The 21,069-nt window shown below is 39.8% G+C and overlaps 2 protein-coding genes across 3 annotated transcripts; one reads left to right on the top strand and one right to left on the bottom strand.

Moving 5' to 3' along the window:
- Positions 1-11: 11 nt before the first annotated feature.
- Positions 12-8,044, top strand: LOC106180167 (uncharacterized). Its single transcript, XM_013564073.2, has 9 exons — positions 12-1,722; positions 2,032-2,832; positions 3,133-3,306; positions 3,625-3,792; positions 4,204-4,365; positions 4,625-4,792; positions 5,158-5,319; positions 5,788-5,877; positions 6,257-8,044. The coding sequence occupies exons 1-9, from the start codon at positions 12-14 to the stop codon at positions 6,754-6,756; spliced, it is 3,936 nt and encodes a 1,311-aa protein (XP_013419527.2). The 3' UTR covers positions 6,757-8,044.
- LOC106162315 (uncharacterized) lies at positions 7,513-16,935 on the bottom strand. Of its 2 annotated transcripts, none has more exons than XM_087010924.1 (11): positions 16,839-16,935; positions 14,203-14,383; positions 13,785-13,913; positions 13,326-13,507; positions 12,623-12,737; positions 12,236-12,405; positions 11,263-11,393; positions 10,876-10,991; positions 10,477-10,594; positions 9,443-9,945; positions 7,513-9,243 (listed from the first exon to the last, which is right to left on the bottom strand). In XM_087010924.1, exons 2-11 carry the CDS (start codon positions 14,333-14,335, stop codon positions 8,726-8,728), a joined length of 2,115 nt encoding a protein of 704 aa, XP_086867050.1. In that variant the 5' UTR covers positions 14,336-14,383; positions 16,839-16,935; the 3' UTR covers positions 7,513-8,725. The 2 variants fall into 2 exon arrangements, with proteins under 2 accessions (XP_086867050.1, XP_086867049.1); XM_087010923.1 differs by lacking the exon at positions 16,839-16,935 and adding an exon at positions 15,696-16,052.
- Positions 16,936-21,069: the final 4,134 nt, after the last annotated feature.

Here is a 21,069-nt window from a genome sequence, read left to right as displayed (position 1 = left end):
AATACTGCCCGATGCTTGTGAACAAGGCCGAGGACAAAACCTGCTGTGAGCCGTGCGAGAAAATTGTTGAATCCGGCATCGTGCCTATTGAAGAATGCCGAGTAGTTCCTAACCTTCACTACGTGTCCGACCCCGTGTGTGTCGCCAGAAACAGCGAGTGCAACAAAATTATACGATCGGCTTACGCTGCACTGGGAAAGAGCAGGAATGAGTCGTTTGAAATTCTGGACAAACTTCAAAAGCTGAGGATTTCAGCCAATGTTGCTCGCCTCGAGAAAGAAGGACAACAAGTCAGGCACGACTCGGCTGAAAGAAAATACCAGTCGGCACTTATTCTCAATGACACAAAACATAGCTATTTAAAACAAGCTGAACGAAGTAAAGAGCAGCTTGTTGCCCAACTACGCGACGCCTTACTCTTGCAAAAGAAATTAGTTGACCATACAAAACCTTTAAGTGTCGAGTATGTACAAATAAATATGTCGCTACCCGAGGATAAGGTTACGGTAATTCCAGTGACGATTGGAGTGGACGAATTCAGCCTGGGGAAAAAGGAGTATGTCACATTCCTAGATAATGACAACCTACAGCAATCGATGGTGAACGCAGTTCTCCTAATTTCGCGACAAATTTATGGCGACATCGAGGCTGCTACGCGGAGCAAACGATCTGCAATGCCTTCCCGGAGACTCCGGCGGCAGGTTAGTGACCAAAATTCAACCAGTGACGTCATCCACGTTGAAAACAGCTGTAAAGTCTTCACGGCAATCCTTAACTATCTAAACGCGTCCATACAACTGGATAAGACCCTCAGACCACGAAACCAGACCACTGATGATAATATGACGTCATCCGTCAGCCACCTGAAAGAGCTTTCCCAGAAAACTTATTCCGTAGATCTTAATACTACAGGAATTCGTCTTCTTAACTTGACAGAGCAAGATCTAATTAATTTATTTTCACAGAGTGAAAATAATGAAACGGCAGCTATGAAGAACGTCATATCTCTGCTTGACCAAGAATTAACTGACGCAGGTGCGAACAGCAATAACAGTAACAATATAGAACTTTGGTACTATGCTATGCAGAACTTTTCTCTGCCCGACTCACTTTCGGAGACATTCAACTGTTATTCATTCTCTGACTGTATTTTGACTGAGCTCCAGATGTTGTCCGACATTTTACTAACATCTAAATACGTTCAGGCAAAGCAGATGTTATCTCGTGTACAAGAAATTCGACAGTCTTTCGAAATGTCTCTTGTCATTTTTGACTCAAAGAACTTTACCAGGGATACGCAAACTTTGTTTGCAACCCAACTATCGGATTTTTTCTCTCTTCTTGTCACTCTACGGAATGAACACGCTATTTGTGGAGAAACTCCAACTATTTCATCGCAGTCAAATTTTACAGAATTTGTCAGACAAGGAGACCCCACTCGCCTCACCTGTGACGTCACAGGGACCCCAACGCCAGTAATCACCTGGAAGAAAAACGGTCTTCACTTGGCTTCAGTTTCTGGGTCAGATCTGGGAATTACCAAAGAAAATGTAACTGATGGCGATTCCTATGAGTGCGTCGGTACGAACCATTTTGGAGTGGTGACGTCATTTCCGATGAGGATTCAAGTCGTGTGGTCCCCCACTGTGGTCTCCCACCCAGAGTCTACAGCGACCACGTACATGAACCCTAGGAGTACTGCTTTCACTTGTAATGCATCAGGTAAACGTTGAGAACTACTGTCCGTTTTTTCTTTCTTTCCTTTTTTTCTTTCTTTTTCATTCAATGTCTGTATCCTCTTTTGTTCCCTTTTTCGACATTCAATTTTTCTATTTCCTGATCGTCTTTTCTTTATACACATTTATTCCTTCAATAAATATTCAACCAGTTTTCATTTACTAGTTATCACTAGTTAAATTATTGTAATTTTGGTCGTTGTTTATCGATTGACTGATATAAGTATTTTTTATATAAAACAATTTCCCCTTCTCATCTAAATTATATGTGATTGAAAGCGATATTTTTGTATAGGATCCCCGCAGCCCGGATATGAATGGTATTTTGCACGTTCTGCAAACGGAACAAAGCAACTGATTAATGACAGCGGATCAAGCATGCTGCTGATACGGCAGCCTACGGCCAATCAGACAGGCTTTTATTTCTGCCGGGCGTATAACGATTATGGCGAGGTATTCTCGCAACCGGCGAAGTTAACTGTTTTATCTATAAAAACCGCATCTCCCTTTGCACAACTGTCGTTTAAAGTTACCCCCAAATACTTGGCAATGGCCATACCTGTTGGCCGCATCCTTCTTTCCTATGACGACACTAATAATTTGACAACAGTCGCCATGGAGGACAGCACGGGTATTTCGTTTACTACCTTGATGACGAACACGACAGGAGCGGACGCAATGAGTACGGCTGAACCGGCCACAACGACGAGCGTCGACAGCAGCGTTTCCTTAGACAGATACAAAAATATTACCCAAATCATCAGCGAACTACTCCGACCTTTTAACCTGTCTTTGTTCACAATATCCAGTGAGCGGAAATATGCGAACGACGCAGAGGATTTGAAAGCGTACATTATTGGTCAAAACATGTCGGAGAGAGACACCCCATTCATAGATTACACAGATTTTGCAATCGCTCTAGCCGAATCTGTGGTCAACTTAAATACAACACTGCAAGATATAAATTCCAACCTTGCGTCCCAAGACAATGTCTATTTAGGAGAAAACCCGGTTGTCATTGGGAACATTTCTTCGGCTTTGATTCATCCATTCTGTTCCATTGGCAGCGGATTGTCGCAAAATGGCTTTTTATGTGGTAAGTGCCAATATGTATTACAGCACAGTATGTATATAAGAATTATATAGATGCTTGAATATGGTGGTTTGATTAGTACGTGGATATGCATTTTACATGTATTCTTGTAAATTCTCTCATTGATAAACATACCTTAAAACCAACAGATATAGTCAATAAGGATGTGTTATCAAGATAATTGGAATCGGTATTTTATACATTGTTACTAAAATAATGGACCGTATGTATTATCGGTACATAATTATATATATATATATATATATATATATATATATATATAATCGTCATCGTCCATTTCAGCTCCGTGTATCCCAGGCACTTACAGAGGCCAGGCGGACATCTTCAAATCAGGCTCTTGTCTGAAGTGTCCGAAGGGATTTTACCAGCCGGACATGGGTCAGACATCTTGTTTGTCATGTCCAGTTGGTAACAGCACGGCCAGTGAGGGTGCAACAGAAGTAGAGCAGTGTAAAGGTTAGTACTAATCAGTGCATGAGCGGCCATCTTGGAACAATGACAGACGGAAGGTCCATGCACAGTTTTGATTTCTTACCTGGGGAATTCACCAATTCACCAATAGCAAATGAACTATGCGCATTTATTCATTTATTCTCAGCATTGTCGAAAATACTATTTCTTTTGCTGTTGAAATTAATTATTACTGATATATTTTCATTAAACTCAAAGGTTATCTTGAAAAATAATTACAATTTTACATAAGTTTGCGGCTTAATATTCCGTCACTTACATGTATTTCAAACACACTGATTTATCATGTGCTCCTTTTTCCAGACGCGTGTCCACCAGGGACATATTCTGCGTCCGGTGTCAGTGACCCTGCGTGTCTGCCCTGTCCTAGAGGGTCGTACATGCCTAACACTACCGCCACCTCGTGTGTACCGTGTGAAGACACGCACTACACTCTGGCGGAGGGGGCAGTCTCACCCACGCTCTGTATAGGTATGGGCTAGCGCAAAATAACATTTATTTTAGTTATGTCATTATTTAAAAGTGATACTACAGAAATAATATGTGAGACTGATTGAAAAAAAAAAAAACTATTAAATTAATGAACATAATGGGAGATCGTATTTTTAGTGAGACGTGCATCAGCAGTTGTTATTTATATTATCTTAATGTAAACATAAACATTGTTTTGTTTTTACTGCGGCGTGGTCAACCTGCTTTTTAGGTAATAGATTTATTAATAAAAATTTGCAAACCAATGCCATTTCTGAGGCATGTTCTATTAGGTCCGGATCTACTATACTTCAGGTATCTTCAAAGTAGACAAACGTTCTTCTGTGGGAATAAGATGATGCATGCCGTATGCAGTTCATTGTTTTTAAATCCCAATTTGTTTCATTGTAGCCAAGTGCACGCCAGGTTCCTATTCTCCAACTGGCCTTGAGCCGTGTGAGTGGTGTCCAAAGGGGAGTTACCAGGCCCTGGACATGATGACCACATGTAACCAGTGTAAGGCGGACACGTCTACAAATGGAACGGGGGCCACTGCGAACAGCGACTGCTTTAGTGAGTACACTGAATACTTTTTTAATGTTTGGGTTTTGTACAACATTTATGTAGGTGTCGCTATTGCAAGGAAAGCCACGTTGACCCAGATGCATTGCAAGGGGTGACTTTTAAAAGGAGTGACAAAATGCGTGTTCTTACTCATCATCTAGTCATCATTATTATTATCATTATGCCCAGGATATCACGGACTCAGTGGGTAACACTTTTCTACCGTATTTCTATTTCCCTTTTTATTCAATGATTTATTCATTTGCAGAACTCTGTCCGCCTGGGACGTCGTCCCCGAGTGGATTGGAGTCTCCCACGTGTACGCCTTGTGAGAAGGGGACGTATCAAGACGAAAAAGAACAGAAGACATGTAAACGATGTGCTGGACACAACACCACAATATCCACTGGGCTACAGTCAGAATTGGACTGCCTTGGTAGGTGACATGATTACATACTACTTCCAACACTACCAATACTACTACTACTACATTGTTCTGCTACTACTACTACTACTACTACTACTACTACCTGAGCTGCTGCTGCTCCTAGTTCTACTCCTACTGTAATATTACTACTGCTGCTAAAATGAAATAAATAATAAATAATGGTAGCGAAATGATTTTTAGAATAATGGCTTAAGAAATGTATCTATCATCTTTTCTAAAATAACAACCATAATGATGACATATTACATTTATAAGTCAAATACACATACATTGTAATATGAAAATGCTTGAAAATTAGTTAAAATATATGTGTTAGCATTTCAAAAATAAAAATATAATAATTTCCTTTACAGAACAATGTGCACCAGGTACGTTTTCCATAACCGGGGTTGCACCATGTGCCAAGTGTAAATTTGGACAGTTTCAACCTAAGTACGGACATACTTTCTGTGAACGCTGTGAGTTCGGCAAAACGACCCTGGGCGTGGGGTCAGAGTCAGAAGAGGAATGTTCAGGTAATTTAGGCATAATACATATACCGGGGGTATATGGCAAAGACCATATATGCATTCTGTGTTGAATGTAATTTCATTTTAGTTCAAATTGCTCTTATATGCGTGTATGTGCGCATCTTTTGTCATAAACAGGTACTTTTTTTGTCAGTCTTACGTCACCAGTCGTTCATATGTCTGTCACTAGAAGAAATAGAAAAAAAGAAATTAAAATTTAGTTTGTACCAAACATTATTTTTCTTTTACACCTAATTATTTAATATACTTGTGCTTTTAGCCGAAAGCTTGGGAATGTAGCTAGAATACACGGAGGTTATTGGACAAGTAATCTCATATAAAATAAACACTTCTTTTGTCCCTTTTTTCAAATTTGGACAGATTCGCTTAAATAAGTGACTTACAGACGGCAGGAAAACTAACTTACTAAAGTACAACGGACAGGCTCTAATTTGCTTTCTGTTCCCTCTTTAGTGATTAACCTCAAACAAGGCAAGTATGACGGCAATATTTGGACGTGGGAGCTGTTGTTGATTTCCCTGATCTCAGCAGTAGTAATCTCAGGTGAGCTGACCATTTGTTTTACTTGTCAAGTTTTACCTCCTTTAAAAAACGTACACACGTGTATTATTAATAATAATTATTATTATGAGAGGCAAATTCACAGCAGGGACGTGTATCACAAAATATACAAGTTTCTACAATTAAGACTGAAATCTGCTTTTTACTTTAAGCCTAAAATGTAAATCTATCTTGACCCCAAATGAATCGGTAGTAGTCTACACAAGTGTATCAAAGAGCTTCATTTTTGAAAAGAAATAACTTTTTAGAATAGTTAATTTTCACTTGGTTTAAATGGGCCTTTATTATTCATCTTTTAAATTGCATATAACAAAAATGTAATTAATATTATAATAGTTAAAAGTTAACATGCTCGTTTCAGTGACAATGTTGTTGATCATGTGTATTAAAACCGGCGGCTTGCAGAAGGGCACCAGCTCCCCAAAACACAAACGCTTCGGTAAATGTACGCAGTCGGATAGCAACGAACAATTACCGCGGCATTTGGTCATTGATCAAAGTGGCACCCATACAGTTAACGCCACATACGACACCACATGGTTCCCAAGTGGAGACGGAGCCAGAGAGGAACCAGAACCAGATTACAACGATGATCAAATATCAGAGAAGTTTAGCCAATACGCTGAGAACTACCCGGATGTCTTGGGTCAAGAGGAGCCCGTACCGGACTATCCTGGTGCGCCACAACGCGTGGAGGAATCGTCCTCAGAGAGCGAGTCAGGGCCGGACCCGGAGCCAGATTACGATGTAGCTTTACCGGTAATGGAGGATGAGCCTGAACCTGATTACAATATGGCCGACTTCAAATTTCCTGTTGGTGAAAGGAGTCTGGGACCTACATACGATGTAACAAAACTGTAGCTTCTTCGCCAGTGAAGAATTGAAAATTTGTTAATGGAAATGATAATTTTTGGTCGTAACGTGCTCATCAACCATTGTCATTTTAAAAATTATTGTTTATTTTAAAAATGTATACTTAAATTTGTATTTTCTCCACATAAACAGTTGAACAATCCATGAATTCTATCCCAGTAGATTTATACAAAGGTTTGTAAAATAATGTTGTTTTTTTACTAGTTGAAATCATGGTGATATTAGTTAAAACTTCAGATGTATTCATTTTTTGTGTACATGATATATTCTGTTGAGATACCAGTTTGTCTTTGGAGATCTGTATTTCGTGTGTCTGTATGTGTGTGGTTTACAGGTACGTATGTCAGCAGGCACAGTGGGTTTTCATGTGTGAGCGTGTGTATATGTGACTACATGAGTGCCAGTTTCCATATACATGGCTTTTGTTTCATGATTATATAGACTAAATAAGGCTTATTTTAAAAAAAACGTGTATCAACACCAACAGTAATTACGTTAGGAGGGTGAATTTCCTCAAATGTTGTGATTGCTGCATTTTTATGTGTAATAGAATACCTAGCCGCACCCTTTTTTACGTATCAATAATACATAGTCGCAAATGTGATTATTAGATGATAATAAAGTCATTATCTCTGTTAAAACACCACAATATAGTGGAACCGAGTGTTTTTTATGGGGTGGATTTATTAGTTTATCATATTAGGCCTGTTGGACATTTCAATTAAAAAAGGCAATGACTACATGTTCGCTATTCATTATTTTTTTATTTCCCTTTGTTTACGCTACCCCATTTCCCAAACCTACGGTTGCTATTAATTGAGTACTACAACATTTTATGCTGTAAATTAATTGCTATAAGTGACATGCAGTAAAGTGTATTATAGTATGGCAGTCGCCGGTGTGACAGGAATGGAAGTCCGCTTGGAACCGTGGCACGTTCCCCATTACTTTGTAATGGTGACATTTGCCCCATATTCTGACCCCAATACTCTGACTAACCTTAACCTGCACTAATCACATGGAAGCTCGGAATTCCACACCTGGTACTGCCACTCCTGTCACCCTGGGCTGCATGTGTCATGTTACAGATACATGTACCAAATGGATGCGTTCTCATAATAAATGTTAACATTGGAAAGCGTTGCATGAAGCCATACATAAAGCAAGTTGTAAACCAAACTATTGTGCAGTTCAAACAGATCTGAAAATTATTGTAAGATACTTTCATAGACCATGTAATGTTACAAGAATAAAGTAGTGATTTTTCTTCAATCAACAGCTAATATTGCGTAGTTTTTATCTGTAACATATATATATATATATATATATATATATATATATATATATACTGGACCTTTTTCTACTTTTCTTCTTGTGGTTTCTTGAATCAGTTCTGATGTTGCTCCCTGAATGCATTCTTCCATTTTCTGCCACTTCTGCTGTTGTAAAACTATCAGGAATGTCAAATTCATTTTAACTGTCAATTAATACTTGGCACAATTGAACCTGGATGGCAAAAATCTAAGAATTTTTACAAAACCTTCACTGGGAACAAGAAGCAGCAATAAAGATAGATAGTGAATGCAGTGAATTCAAACCAAGCTGCAGAGGAGTGAGATATGTTCTGCCACCTGCTCTCTTTAACATACACAGTGAAATGATCCTATGCAACATCTCTGATCAAATTCAAATTCTAACTGTCCAAGTCCCCAGCAGTCATTCACTCGTGTTTACTGTTATGTTCAGTCCTGGAGCTCCTTTCACAACAGGTGAGAGATGAATTGAAAGTACTTCATTTAAATTAAACATTGTTTTTGCTAAAAGTAGTTACTGTTTTAGCCAATTTTAGTCTCAGAACACACGTACAACTGCGAATTTATCCTGGGTTATACTAGACAAAATTAAAAGGGTGGCCAAATTTTGGTCCTCGGTTTTGCAACAGTGCAACAATTAAGTTCTAGCAGGGCAAATGCGTTGCAAGCTTGGCTTTTTGGCCATACACGGCACGTATCAGCTCGACTCCAAACGGCCCATAGATGTAGATGTCGTCACTCTTGTATCCAAGCTCATGAAGGGCGGACAATGTAGTGATTACGACTGCTGGTCCAGTGCAGATGATGGTTTTGTTTGTCTTGCCGTTGGCGGGTGGCAGGAACGGTTTTAAGGTGCTGGCGTCGATGAGTCCTTCGGTCCCTGTCCAGGAATCGTCGCACTCGCTAACGCAGAAGGTGAAATCAAAACGACTGTCGCGTTTCCCAAGTGCTGTAAGCTCCTCAAGGCATAATAGCTGCTCCGGCGTCTTGGCGTGGTAGAAGAACTTGACCTTGGTCGTGTCGGAAGGGTCGTTGGCGATGCTGCGGATAAGTTGTATGGCAGGCGTGGCCCCGACTCCGGTGGCTATCATGGTCAAAGTATCCAGTTTTCCCGCAGAATATTCAAAACCTCCACATGGACCTCGGCATTCTAGAGTGTCTCCTGAAATAAGGTAAATGAATATTGAATTTTTGGTAGTTGTTTCCACGGCATAAAATATAACACACGTTTTCAAAAATGTAACCTCAGTTTGAATATCATCGTAACTTTTTTCGTATATCCACAGTATTAAAACATACCTACGGTTTAAATTAAGCACAGCAATCCATATGCTTAAGAAAAGTAAGGCAAGTGCACGTACCGACTTTCATATTCTTAACAGCAATGGAGAATGCACCATGCGTCTCCAGGCGCAGCCCGAACTCCATCACACCAAAGGCACTGGGAGCACTCATGGGCGACAGATATCGCTCGTGGAATTTCCCGCCAACATTGACACGTGCTTGCACATACTGACCGGGCAGACAACCTGAGTGGGCTTCTGGGTCAGGCAGAGCGAATTTTAATCTCTGGACTTTGTCTGCTTCTTGGATAACCTCTGTTAGCTTAAGGGTGGTAAACGTATCGGCGTTTAAAGCAGCGAGGTGGACTTTACCCGCGGCGTCTTTGAAAGCGCCAAGAGGCAGGGCGGCAGATGTGGAGAAAGGGTCGTCGAAGTCAGTATCTTGGTTTGGCGCAGTGCCGCTGTCTTGGCCCAGCTCTTGCTCACACTCCCTCAACATTTTGTGCGCAAGCTCCTTCTTTACTTCAGGTTTCAGCTTCTTTAACTCGTAATTAAGAAGGCGTGTGTTTGATCTATGTGACCTACAAATTTATTATAACTATGTATGTCGACATTTAGACCTATGGAGTATTTATTTTAAAGGTACATACGAACCGAGCACCGGTAGAGCGTGGATTCCCATGCAGTAACGCATGTAAACCACTTCTACTAGATTCTTATATGACTCAAATAAATTCGACATGCCAAGGGATAAACTGAATAGATCACTCGATCAGCCATAAAAGACCTTTAGACTGCTCCTTTCTTAAAATTTTTGGTTGTAATTTTAACCTACTTTCGTGACCTACTTTCCTGTCCCATTGACATACAGCTTAGAATGCCAGCAGAAAAATCCGTTCAAACATCATTTTCGGGTAAAATTAAACAATGCCTTTTGGTAATTCTCTTAGTTATACTACTTGAAATTATATGCTGGCATTTGGTTGGTGTTTGTGACAAAAATTGACTTTGTATGCATCTTTAATGGTACATGTATTTTGTATAGCTATATATGACTTAAGACCATTAGCTTTTATTTGAGGAATTTGCCAGCTCTCCGCAACTCAACCTACCAGTAATCCAGCTGCTCCATTCCCATGAGAGCCGTGGTTCCTACCCACTGCCGTGTGACCTCATTGCTCGGACCCATCACCCAGCCGGCCTTGGCGTCTCGGAGAAGACGCTCAATGCCTGCAATATTGTTAAATTTATATGATATTAATTTTGTGTGTTACTAAAAATGGGTTGTTGGTTCAAGTGTTGTTAGTTTGTTCGTATTACGTATTATTCAGCCGGTCTTTTAAATCAAACAGGAGTATCATAATATCATCCCTAACATCCCGAAAAGACTGCATTCTTGTCAACAACGTTTTGATGGATTCATATATACGCTGTCCACATTATGAAATGATACACTGTGCCTAGGCAATACACATGAATCTGGCAGAGTTTCATTTCGAACTGAAACTCACCCAATTCCGTCTTGTATCCAGAACCACCGCAGGCGTGGAGCATTACATCGGAGACATGTGCGACATTTTTGGCCGCTGCAAACTTTATCTGCCAGCCCCAGTGCAAGAAGTCTGTTCTGAAACGATTATAGTCACCGTTCTCTATTGTTATATCGTTTAGTTGGGAATAAAAATAGTCCTTAACAGTTTCAGGCTCTTTTAGCCATTTCCAAGATGTAATACTTATCAAGCGACTGATATACCTGTAGATGGAATAAAATTCTACACATTTTCCACATTGAGATGCTTTAACAATTTTCCAAAGTTTTTCTAGTTTATATCTGGAATGCATGTAGTAGGACAGGTTATTGCTCAGAACGTTTCGCAGCCACACTTTCATCTTCTCACCTTGGCATGACCTTGAGATCACTATGGATGGTCCAATCATTATTATTTGTTGCCAAATCCATTCCATGAGCCACATTGAAAACAAAGGCTCGGCAGGCATTAGTGTCTATGATGCACTCTCCGAAGTAGTCCTAGAATAGAGTAAATCATAACTGTTGTTGAGAATACACTTAGCAGGTCAGGAATTAGTGTTACGATACATTATCAGTGGCGGATTTTGGGGGGGGGGGTCAGAGGGGCCTGACCTCACCCTTTGATCTCTGAAAAAAACACATCAATGATACCCTCTTGAAATCAGAAGTATGATTGTTCATTGTTCTAAACCACACCAAATGGCATTCTTCGTCCACTAAAATACACGAAATTTTCGGGGCCCTTCAGAGGGTCCCGAACCCAACGCAAAAGGGAATAGGGGGATAAGGGGCGGCTTCGCATCCGCAGACTCCCCTCCAAATCATCCTGGATGCGCCCCTGGTTACCTGTTCTGTAATTAAATTAAATATAACAAAATTAGTTACTGAACACAAAACAGCCTCTATACTTAAAAAAAAAAACGATTTAATCGGTGTCTCTTTATCTATTGATTTGTATTCCTTTGTTACAATCTATTACAATTATTTATTTCGCCTTACATATAAACTGTTGATCAATTTAATCAGTCGTGTTAACGTTTCTTATTACTTGTTAAAGCGCACAATTTAATCAATATTGCACTCTGCTTGTGTTACTTTGCTTATTCCAGATATGTGAAAAGTAGCTAGTGTTAGCCCAACAGGAAGTCGAAGACATCGTACATACTGACCAACATGGGGAATGATATTTCGCGTTGTCTATAAAGACAGAATATCAAAATCAACAGCGCCAGCATACGATTTAAAGCTGCCACATTCGCCGTACTACGGAGGATCACTCAAGATAGAACTCAAGTAAACGCACGTGAATTCAGAAACACGTGCAGATGACGTCATCGTACCTGTATTGTGGGATAGTCGCAAACTCGGAGTCCGGTGTCAGCGTGGTCCTTCTCCGTGGCATGTTTACAAGCAACATCGATACAACCAAAGGCTATACCGTTCCAACAGGAGGCAGTCAGTAGCAAGAACCACGTGTCAACAACTTCATCATTTATAGCAGCACCTTCACCTACGATAAACATGAAAGAGAAATAAGTTAAAATTGACAGACTAAAACACAGCTATCCATGTTCTATAAATGACTCTTTAAAGTTGTATTCCTTATATATTTAATGTAGCAACGGGATTTAGGTCTTAAGGGGACGTAACTTTTCAACATAATTTATTTCTTATACATCAAAATGAGAGGAAAGGTATTTGGGTTAAAGGATGAATGTTGCACGTACCGAGTTCTCCAACCTGCCTTTCTTTGCTCAGCACGCCCTCTGTTATAAGTACGCCAGACTGGTTACCATGGAGACCTAAGGATTTCCAATCATCTGCATGAGCACGAACCTCGTCCTGTAATTTTGAAAGTAAAATTTAATTTAATAAATGCTCTGGTCTAATGAGTAGGCACAACGGCTGAATTATTCCACGAAGAGTTTTACACCCCATTTCCATAGATTTTTAGATCGATCTATCCCTGTGGGGAGTCTCACTAGATTACTGTCAGCTTGGCCGGCTTAAGCGTCTGTCCCGCCTACTAAAAGCTGTAAGGGGGTAATTAACTATGGTACCCGCTCGGCTGACTGCAATTTAGCGTGAACCCCCAGGGAGTTAGGTCGATCTAAATCTTAATCTTTAGATCGATCTAAATCTCTGGGAAAGCACCCTTACATGCATTTATATTTTACATCATAGCATGTATATATCTCATCAGTTTATTAGCTTCAATCAAAACATGGCTTTAACGTACGTGTGAATTATGCAAAAAAATTATAAAAAAAATTAATAAAAAAACAAAAACAAAGCAAAATGTTTTGAAAGCAAATATAAAAAAAAACAGTGTTCTTAACCTCATGACATTGCTTTTCGATGATCCAAATGGTTCCTCTTCAAATTCTGTACAAATATTACTATCGATATTGGAATTTGAACTATACCAACCTTGAACAGTAAAAATACGGACAGGTCGGAGTAGTCGCCGCCAAAGCCCGGGCTAGTGGTTTGGACGACGTAGAAGTCTGCAAATCCGGCGCTGGTTGTCCAGGAGGCGTATTTTAACATCTGGAACCTGCCATCCTTGGTATACCGGTTCTTAGAGGACAGTGGGTACCAAAAATGTCCACCTAGGAGATATCATAAGTATATGTCACGCGTAATGGCAATTAAGAACGACTAAATCTTTAATCGAATGCATGTACTACTGATGTTGTGGGCATGTGTTTTTAAAATACCACATCAGCTCTATGGCAAAGTATACATGCTGTAGAAAGGTGGGGTAGATAATATATAGTGATAAACTAAATTAGGAAATCGTAGAGCGATGACTCTTCTGGCTTATGTAAACTTAAATTTCTCACGAGTGTATTCCCAAAAAATAAATAAATGAATAACCCACTTTACCTGTCGCGGGATCACTAAAAGACTCAGTCCCCACCAGCTTGTCTTTGTCCAAACGTCGGAGAACACTTTTGATGAGTTCGTTGTTATGGTAACGAAGAAGAAGACCACCCACTGCGCCCACGTGCATACCTAGAATGAAGAAATAAATGAAGAAAAAGGCCCAAAACAAGGCTCTAACAAGTCCACAATTTTAATTGATTCTTTTTAAATCACCCTTTTCAAATCTTCAAAAATTAATCACAATGGAGAACAATAATAAATTCTAATTACAGATATGGAAATTAAGGTCTCGTTGCTTAATTTTTATTTTCAATTTTTTTGTTTTCTCGCAGATATGAAAACATTTTAGTACTGAGCCAATGCTTTCCAACTTATTTCACCTAACAGAACGTTCCGGCATATAGATGGCGTAACTTACAGTAAACCATAGCAGTACTGGGACACCCATAACGGGCAATAGTCTCCACCACCATGGCGGCACACACGTGGTTCTCGCCCAGCCCGCCGAGGTCCTTCGGTACAATCAATCCCAGCAGCCCTAGCTCCGCCATGGCGTTCAAGTTTTCTCTTGGGAATTCATATGTCTCGTCATATCTTACCTGGTTGATTATAAGATGTAAATTCAGGGATGAGACTGGGAGATGTAAATCTCTTTACACATTCTTGAATCTATGTACATGTGTTGTTGAATGGAGAATATCCATATCAATTGGTATTATGATATAAATTTGAGAGACAATTTACAGACATGGGCTGCAATAATAAAGAGGCCTAACTGCCCCCCCCCCTTACGTCTAGTTCGGCCTTGTCAGACATCTATCAGTAAGCAAGGAGGCAAAGAGAGGGGCTTCCTCATATGTCGTTTTTTTGTTTACGACCCTGCCCCCAACATACTAAAACATTTGCTTCCTATTTTCATAAAATTCATAATAGATTACATTTTTATGGCGCATTTCATCAAAATCTCAATGCGCTTTATAGAATATCTTAACAATTTAAAACACAGTTAATTAATCAATTACAAAAATTAAATTCAATTAAGCGATCAATAAAATAAATAAATAAAACATTTCTAGATTTTCGAACGTCATTTTGAAGTACTAATACTGTGTGAAAATGAGACCAAAGCTCCAAGAGGAACAGTCAGTAAGCATACTTCGTTAAGTCATGCGTGTCAGTAGTGCTTAGCAAGTACAAAGAGTGTATCTACCGGGCTTAGTGATGTAGTCATCTGTACTGTTAACAAGATTTCACATGCACTGTGCATACAGACATGATATTGCTTTGAATCCAAAATGATAAAGCGCAGCTTTAAAGGTATATACAGATAAGACCATTATCGGCCTGATTCCTGTCACAGGCAGTAATTGCATTATAATGCATCCGCTCTTTAAAAAGAAATATAGAAAAAAAAGAGAAAGACTGACAGAGAAAACATGAAAAAGAAGAGGGGAATAACAAAAAAGAATAAAAACATACACGCGTGAAAAGTGGGCCAACTTTTAAACGACAGTGCTCTAGTACATTGTAGGTATAGTGTTGTCAATGTGGATCTGGATTTGGTCTGGAAGGGGCAGCTACTATGAATATATGGCATCAAAATAAAAAAATGAAATTTGATATTCAGCAGTGTTTTAAATGGCGCATTACTTTCCGTGCCCCCCTTTGACATAAGATCGTGACGTCGTGTCACTTGTGCATCCAGTATTACTTTGCGTGATGCTATGTTTAGAACACTCGCGCTACTGGCGCTCTGGGCGCTTTTTTAAGTTAAAAATTCCACTGAATCGTTTTGTTCATTTTCAGTACTACTGGTTTAAATTTAACGTATTTTATTGCTGGTGCAACGGCAAACATACAGGGTATTACAGACACAATTTAAACCGAGTTGTAGTGTAAAAAAACACTTACGGCATTTGGTCGCATCGTCGTTCGACACAGCTCCATCAGCTTGGCCTGCAGTTCCCTCTGTTTATCTGTCAACACCCACTGATGGTCGTAGTTGAACCCGACCCCCCAGTAAGGGCGCTTACCCCAGGGTTTCTCTGCAAACATATCCATGGTGCTTAAGGGTGATCGGACGCTCTCTCTAAGTGACGCGTTGAAACGAACTAAGTGTCTCTCATGTAATGCCTCTAGCTTAAGTCGCCCGATATGCCGTCTAGGGGTCCTGGGTCAAGGTTGTGGGTCTTTTGACAGACGTACGCTACGGTGGTGTTTAAGGTGTGATAAGATTACCGTATGAGAGGGTCCCGCTTGAGGGGTCGTGATCACAGTTCACGGAAAACTAAAATCGTTGATTTCAGAACATATAGTATATAAAACTTTATTTATAACTCGACTACTGGTAATGCTGAAAATACTGAAAATCATGAATTACAGGGAATAATTACTTCGTTTCACGAAGGGTGAAGAATAAAACGACGCATTTATGAGTCAAGGGATAGGTGTGCTGCACGGGCCACGCTATATAAAATGAACCTGTTCCGCATCTCAGGAAATAAAAAGTGTCTTTCACCGGTAACGAAAATACCCTTGGGTCCCTCGTATGACGTAATACCACTTGAAGTGAGCTTAGATTCGCACTTCGGTTGATTTTAACAGAGACATATACAAGGGAAAGGCCGGACATACTTGTCATCTTAAATGTTTATTCGACGGGTACTTGCGAGTCCTACGTATACCCTACCAACTACAAGGCAGGACTCTGTTCAACACACTAGGTGAATCAGTTGACCTTTGTCATGATACTCAGATGTTTACGAAGTCCAACATACCTCGTGTGTGGGTGCCGGAATTTGACATGTGATATTTGACACTTGGTGACCCAGTGTGACAGAAATGATAGTCCTCGGGCTCCATGTGATTAGTAGTGGTTATGGTTAGTTGGAGTATTGGGGTTAGCATATGGGGCAAATGTCTCCTTACAAAGTAACTGGGAACGGACTACGCCCGGTACCTATAGGAATATCATTCCTGTCATAACGGAATAAAAACAGTAAATACAAGTCAAATATTGGGAATATTGATGTGACTTTGAATTTCACCACTTACCTACTCTCCGCTATGAACAGTACTTTACATGTATTATACATGTATCAGCACAAGAACAATATGTGGTGCCTCGATATGAAACCAGACAACTTTTGTGTTTTTAATCTACAAATACTAAAAAAAAAAATCAATTAAGTTAATAAATAGGCCGAGAACAAGAACTTATTATATATAGTATATTTTATGTTAACTATTATTGAAGATCTTAATAATAAACGAGTCGCATTTCGATGTACTCCATGCTATGGTCTTTATTTAAAAATAACAATTTTTACGAGATTACATATTGCATCGTATTGTTTGGTTCCGTTGCCTCGCTTTCAAAAATTACAACATGCGCTCCAAAACCGGGAGATGAAGTAAAAAAAAAAATATATTGGCCAAGTTCGCCCTCGCCCAAGAATGTCCTCGCAGCATTATCTGCAATTAACCTTCCTACGATTTTGAATGTATTTTGCAACATCATTTTCAATCTGGCACATGAAGAATTTTATTAATCAAGAGTGGGGGAGGGGTGAAAAATCCCCATTGGGGCCACATATAACACTATAAATAATGGGAATCCCCTTAAAATGAAGGTATTCTAATGAATTCCGACGGATTTACTTTTTACAACATAAAATCAATAGAACATTTCTAATATAAATTTGCAAAATGACACCAGAGAGCAAATGAAATAAATCAACCAGACGGTAAACACCGGCAGGCTCTCACCAACTTGTTTATTTCAAACACCGCACTTTTCGCGCATGCGCAGTTGTTTGAAGCCTGTGCTACATGTATCTACAAAACTGGCAGAAATACACTCATAGAACGTTTGGAATAAAAATGATGTAATGGCAATCTTTCTGTTACCTTGAAATTGACATTTGGCCTACTTTTTACAACGAAACGCAGTTTGCTCATTCTCTAGCTCTAATATCTCCAAAACTGGTAGAGATACACCCATAATTATTATTGAAATTGAATAGGAAATTTTATATTGGGCATGTTAATGCGACCTTGTTCACATTTCGAGGTTGAGAGGATATGAATTTGAATTCTCGTAGACCTGAAACCCTTGCTACTTATATATTCCTAGTCCGTGTAACCTGTTGTGGTGAATTTGCTGCCGAACATTATGTAAAATTAAATCGAAATTTACAATTAACCATTCTGTGTATCAGCATTTGCTTTTATGTTTTTTGTAAAAGTGGGTTTCAAATTTCTTCGAAATCACTGCAATATTACAAGAATGCCCCCCAGAATCGAAGGATGGGCCTGCGTGTAGCTTGTCTCTACAAAATGACTGAGGAACTAGTGCTAGCTACGTGTACGCATATACCGCCTGACTCCTACCTGACTCCTATTTAATATAAAAAACTAACGGCGCATTTGTGTCAAGGTTAAGACGTATACTTTCTTCTGTATCCACAAATAGTGTAACCTCCCAACAACATAGAAAAACAGATGTTTTACCGTCCCGCCAGCCATTGATTTGTGCGAAAATTGTTTGTAAATAAGAACTTTGCTGACTCATCGCGTCATATTTTAGGATGATGAGTCATATTGAATATTTGATGTATATTTTTATCCCTTAGGCATATCATTTAATACAGGCAACGATTTGACACACTGCTAAAAAGATTAGGATAGTGGGGTTTTATAATAAAAGCGGCCTTGTTTGGCCAAATCTCGAGCAGCAAATATGCGTTGTTGCCTTCTTTCTTGTTGTAAATGTGGCTATGAAAGTTTGTGGTACACTGGGATGGAGGAGACGTAAAGGCAGTTGTTAACGGATATTCATTCATTGCTTACACTACCATAGACTTGAACTAACTGGGGGGAGATACATTTGTACACGACCTACATGTGCGACCTAGATGTTGAGTGGTTCAAGTGTCGTCCCTGTGCCACTCCGATTAAAAACAAGTCAGACGAGGAAGTTTGAAACCTAGTTTTATTATCATATACAACAGGACAATAGAATGTATTCTTTCGCGATCAGGGGCGGATCCAGAATTTTTGGAAGGGGGGGGGGAGTCCGCAGATGCAAAATCGACCCCCCCCCCTTTGGCGTGGGATCCGGGGACGGAAAAAATAGGTATTTTCGAGGGCGAACAGTGCCACTTGGTACGGTTTAGAACTGTGATTAAGCTAGTCTAAATTCTAATCCAAGAGGGGACCATATGTTTGATATTTTCATAGATCAAAGGGGGGTCAGGACCCGCCTGACACCCCCTAAATCCGCCACTGTTTACCGTGCCACTTTACCGGGTTCTTACTGTACAGGTAATTCGTCCGCGGAAGGGGTACTCCCTTTCACTGGCCCCAAGGCACTTAAAAGTCAGCCATTTAGGTGACAATCTTAGGTAATAGCCAAATATTTATAGTAAGATGATATCAGATGCTGCGGTTATGAATATATGTACAGTCTTGATAAGCAAGGCCAAAGGACAGGGGCATAAAAACAAAATTTATGACTTTGTAGAGCAATAGCGGCAATGTGACTTTTGAAAAAAAAAAAAACAAACTTTTCTTGCTGATAGTGCCAACGAGCAGTTAGTTTTTTTTATGAAAGGGCTGTATGACATGTATGACGCCATGTCGGGTAAGGTATTGACTCAATTCAATGTTGATCTGTTGCGTATTTGGTGAAGGATAGAGATCAATGACCATCCCCATCTAATTATTATTTTAAAGGCTTTAAAGCAGAGAAATGAAATGTAATTGACGACGCAGACTTTATGTCGAGCAATAATTTGTTGTCAGAATCGATCACTAATTCTAAGTTATACCGGATTTTTATGCAAAAGGGAATTTGCTAGGACACACGAGACCCTGCGTTCGCTTTCGGGGTCAGCTCGTTGTTGTGGTGACCTTGCATGCGCCATTTGGGGGTTGAGCTCGTGACCTGCCGTCAGGATGGTTTGCTTATGGCATGGTGATTTCTTAGCAACCAAGCACGCTGCCGCCTGCGCCGTGACTGACCCTCCCACCCTTGATTATTTAGCAACCAAGCACGCTACCGACTGCGCCATGACTGACCCTCCCACCCTCAATGCAATTTTTAGAAATTATTTCGAGCAAAGAAAAAAAAATTGAAATTGTTAATATTCGAACCTGCGTCTAGCTGTGTCTGGTTGTGCAAAAGACGGCGGAGTTACCACGGAGCCACAGAAGCTTCGGTGATAGAGTACGGATCAAATGGAAACTTTCTACTTTTTCACAGAGCGGGCCGGTTGGGCTGTACATATTTTAATCTGCCACAATAGACCGCATCAAGAGTCTGCAAACATGGTATTATCATCAACCTTGGTAAAGTTCATTATGTACACGAGCACTTATTTTAGAAGCCGACACGGAGCGTTCCTTGATAGATTATTTTTTATTATGACTATAAGTGTGATATTTTCAGAAACCGAAAGAGGTGTCAGGGCCCCCCTGACCCCCCCCCCCCCCCACCTCTCTAAATCCGACGCTGTTTGCAATTTTACTACTTCTGTTAAATTATCAATACTGGATGTTATGTAGTAAAAAGGTGATATGTTACTCATCCTGCTAGCCCTGAAGCCTTTCATACAATACTACAATCCGTAAGCCTGTTTAATAATTCTATAATTTCTGTTGTTCATCAGAGATCAGCAGTCACGGAGGGGCATAGGAAGATCGAAGTAAAAGAAATCGGCATATACTAAGATTCATCCATCAAGACGAAAATTTAACAACAACCTAGACGAGGAATTTCATAATTTTGTTGACCTCAAAACATTGGTATGTATTTCACCCTTTAAGCGATGAATTCTAAATCGGGAAGAAATGCATGCCATTTTTAATTTTACAATAGTTCGTAGAGACAAAATGAAGCCGCACCAAAGATAAAGAGTCCACAAAAACGAAATAGTTAAGCTACAGCTGTGCCAATTTGAGGTACATGGTTTCATGTTAAAAAAATGTTTGTCTTTCAGACCGTTGGTTTTCTTGCTTTTATTTTGGTTTATTCCATTGGTTTCAATGATTGAAAAAACAACTTAACTTTGAGGCGCACTGAATGTCACCAGAATTACTGTCAAGGTATTTTGTTTATCGTTAACAGTACCAATATTGTTTACAGTGTAGACAGAGTGGTAGTAAGGTGTTATTGTAAAGTGGATGAGGGCGAGAGGAAACCTTTACACTTGTTTACTAGTATAGAACTCAAATCCAGCACATACATTGTACTTTAAAGCGGTATGATAAAGTTAAATACAAC

The sequence above is a fragment of the Lingula anatina genome, chromosome 4 (genome assembly GCF_051362555.1).
Source record: "Lingula anatina isolate TDL-2025a chromosome 4, LinAna3.0, whole genome shotgun sequence".
In the NCBI taxonomy this organism is placed as follows: domain Eukaryota; kingdom Metazoa; phylum Brachiopoda; class Lingulata; order Lingulida; family Lingulidae; genus Lingula; species Lingula anatina.
The sequence above is the reverse complement of the archived record's forward strand: the minus strand, read 5'-3'. Positions and strand labels throughout refer to the sequence as shown.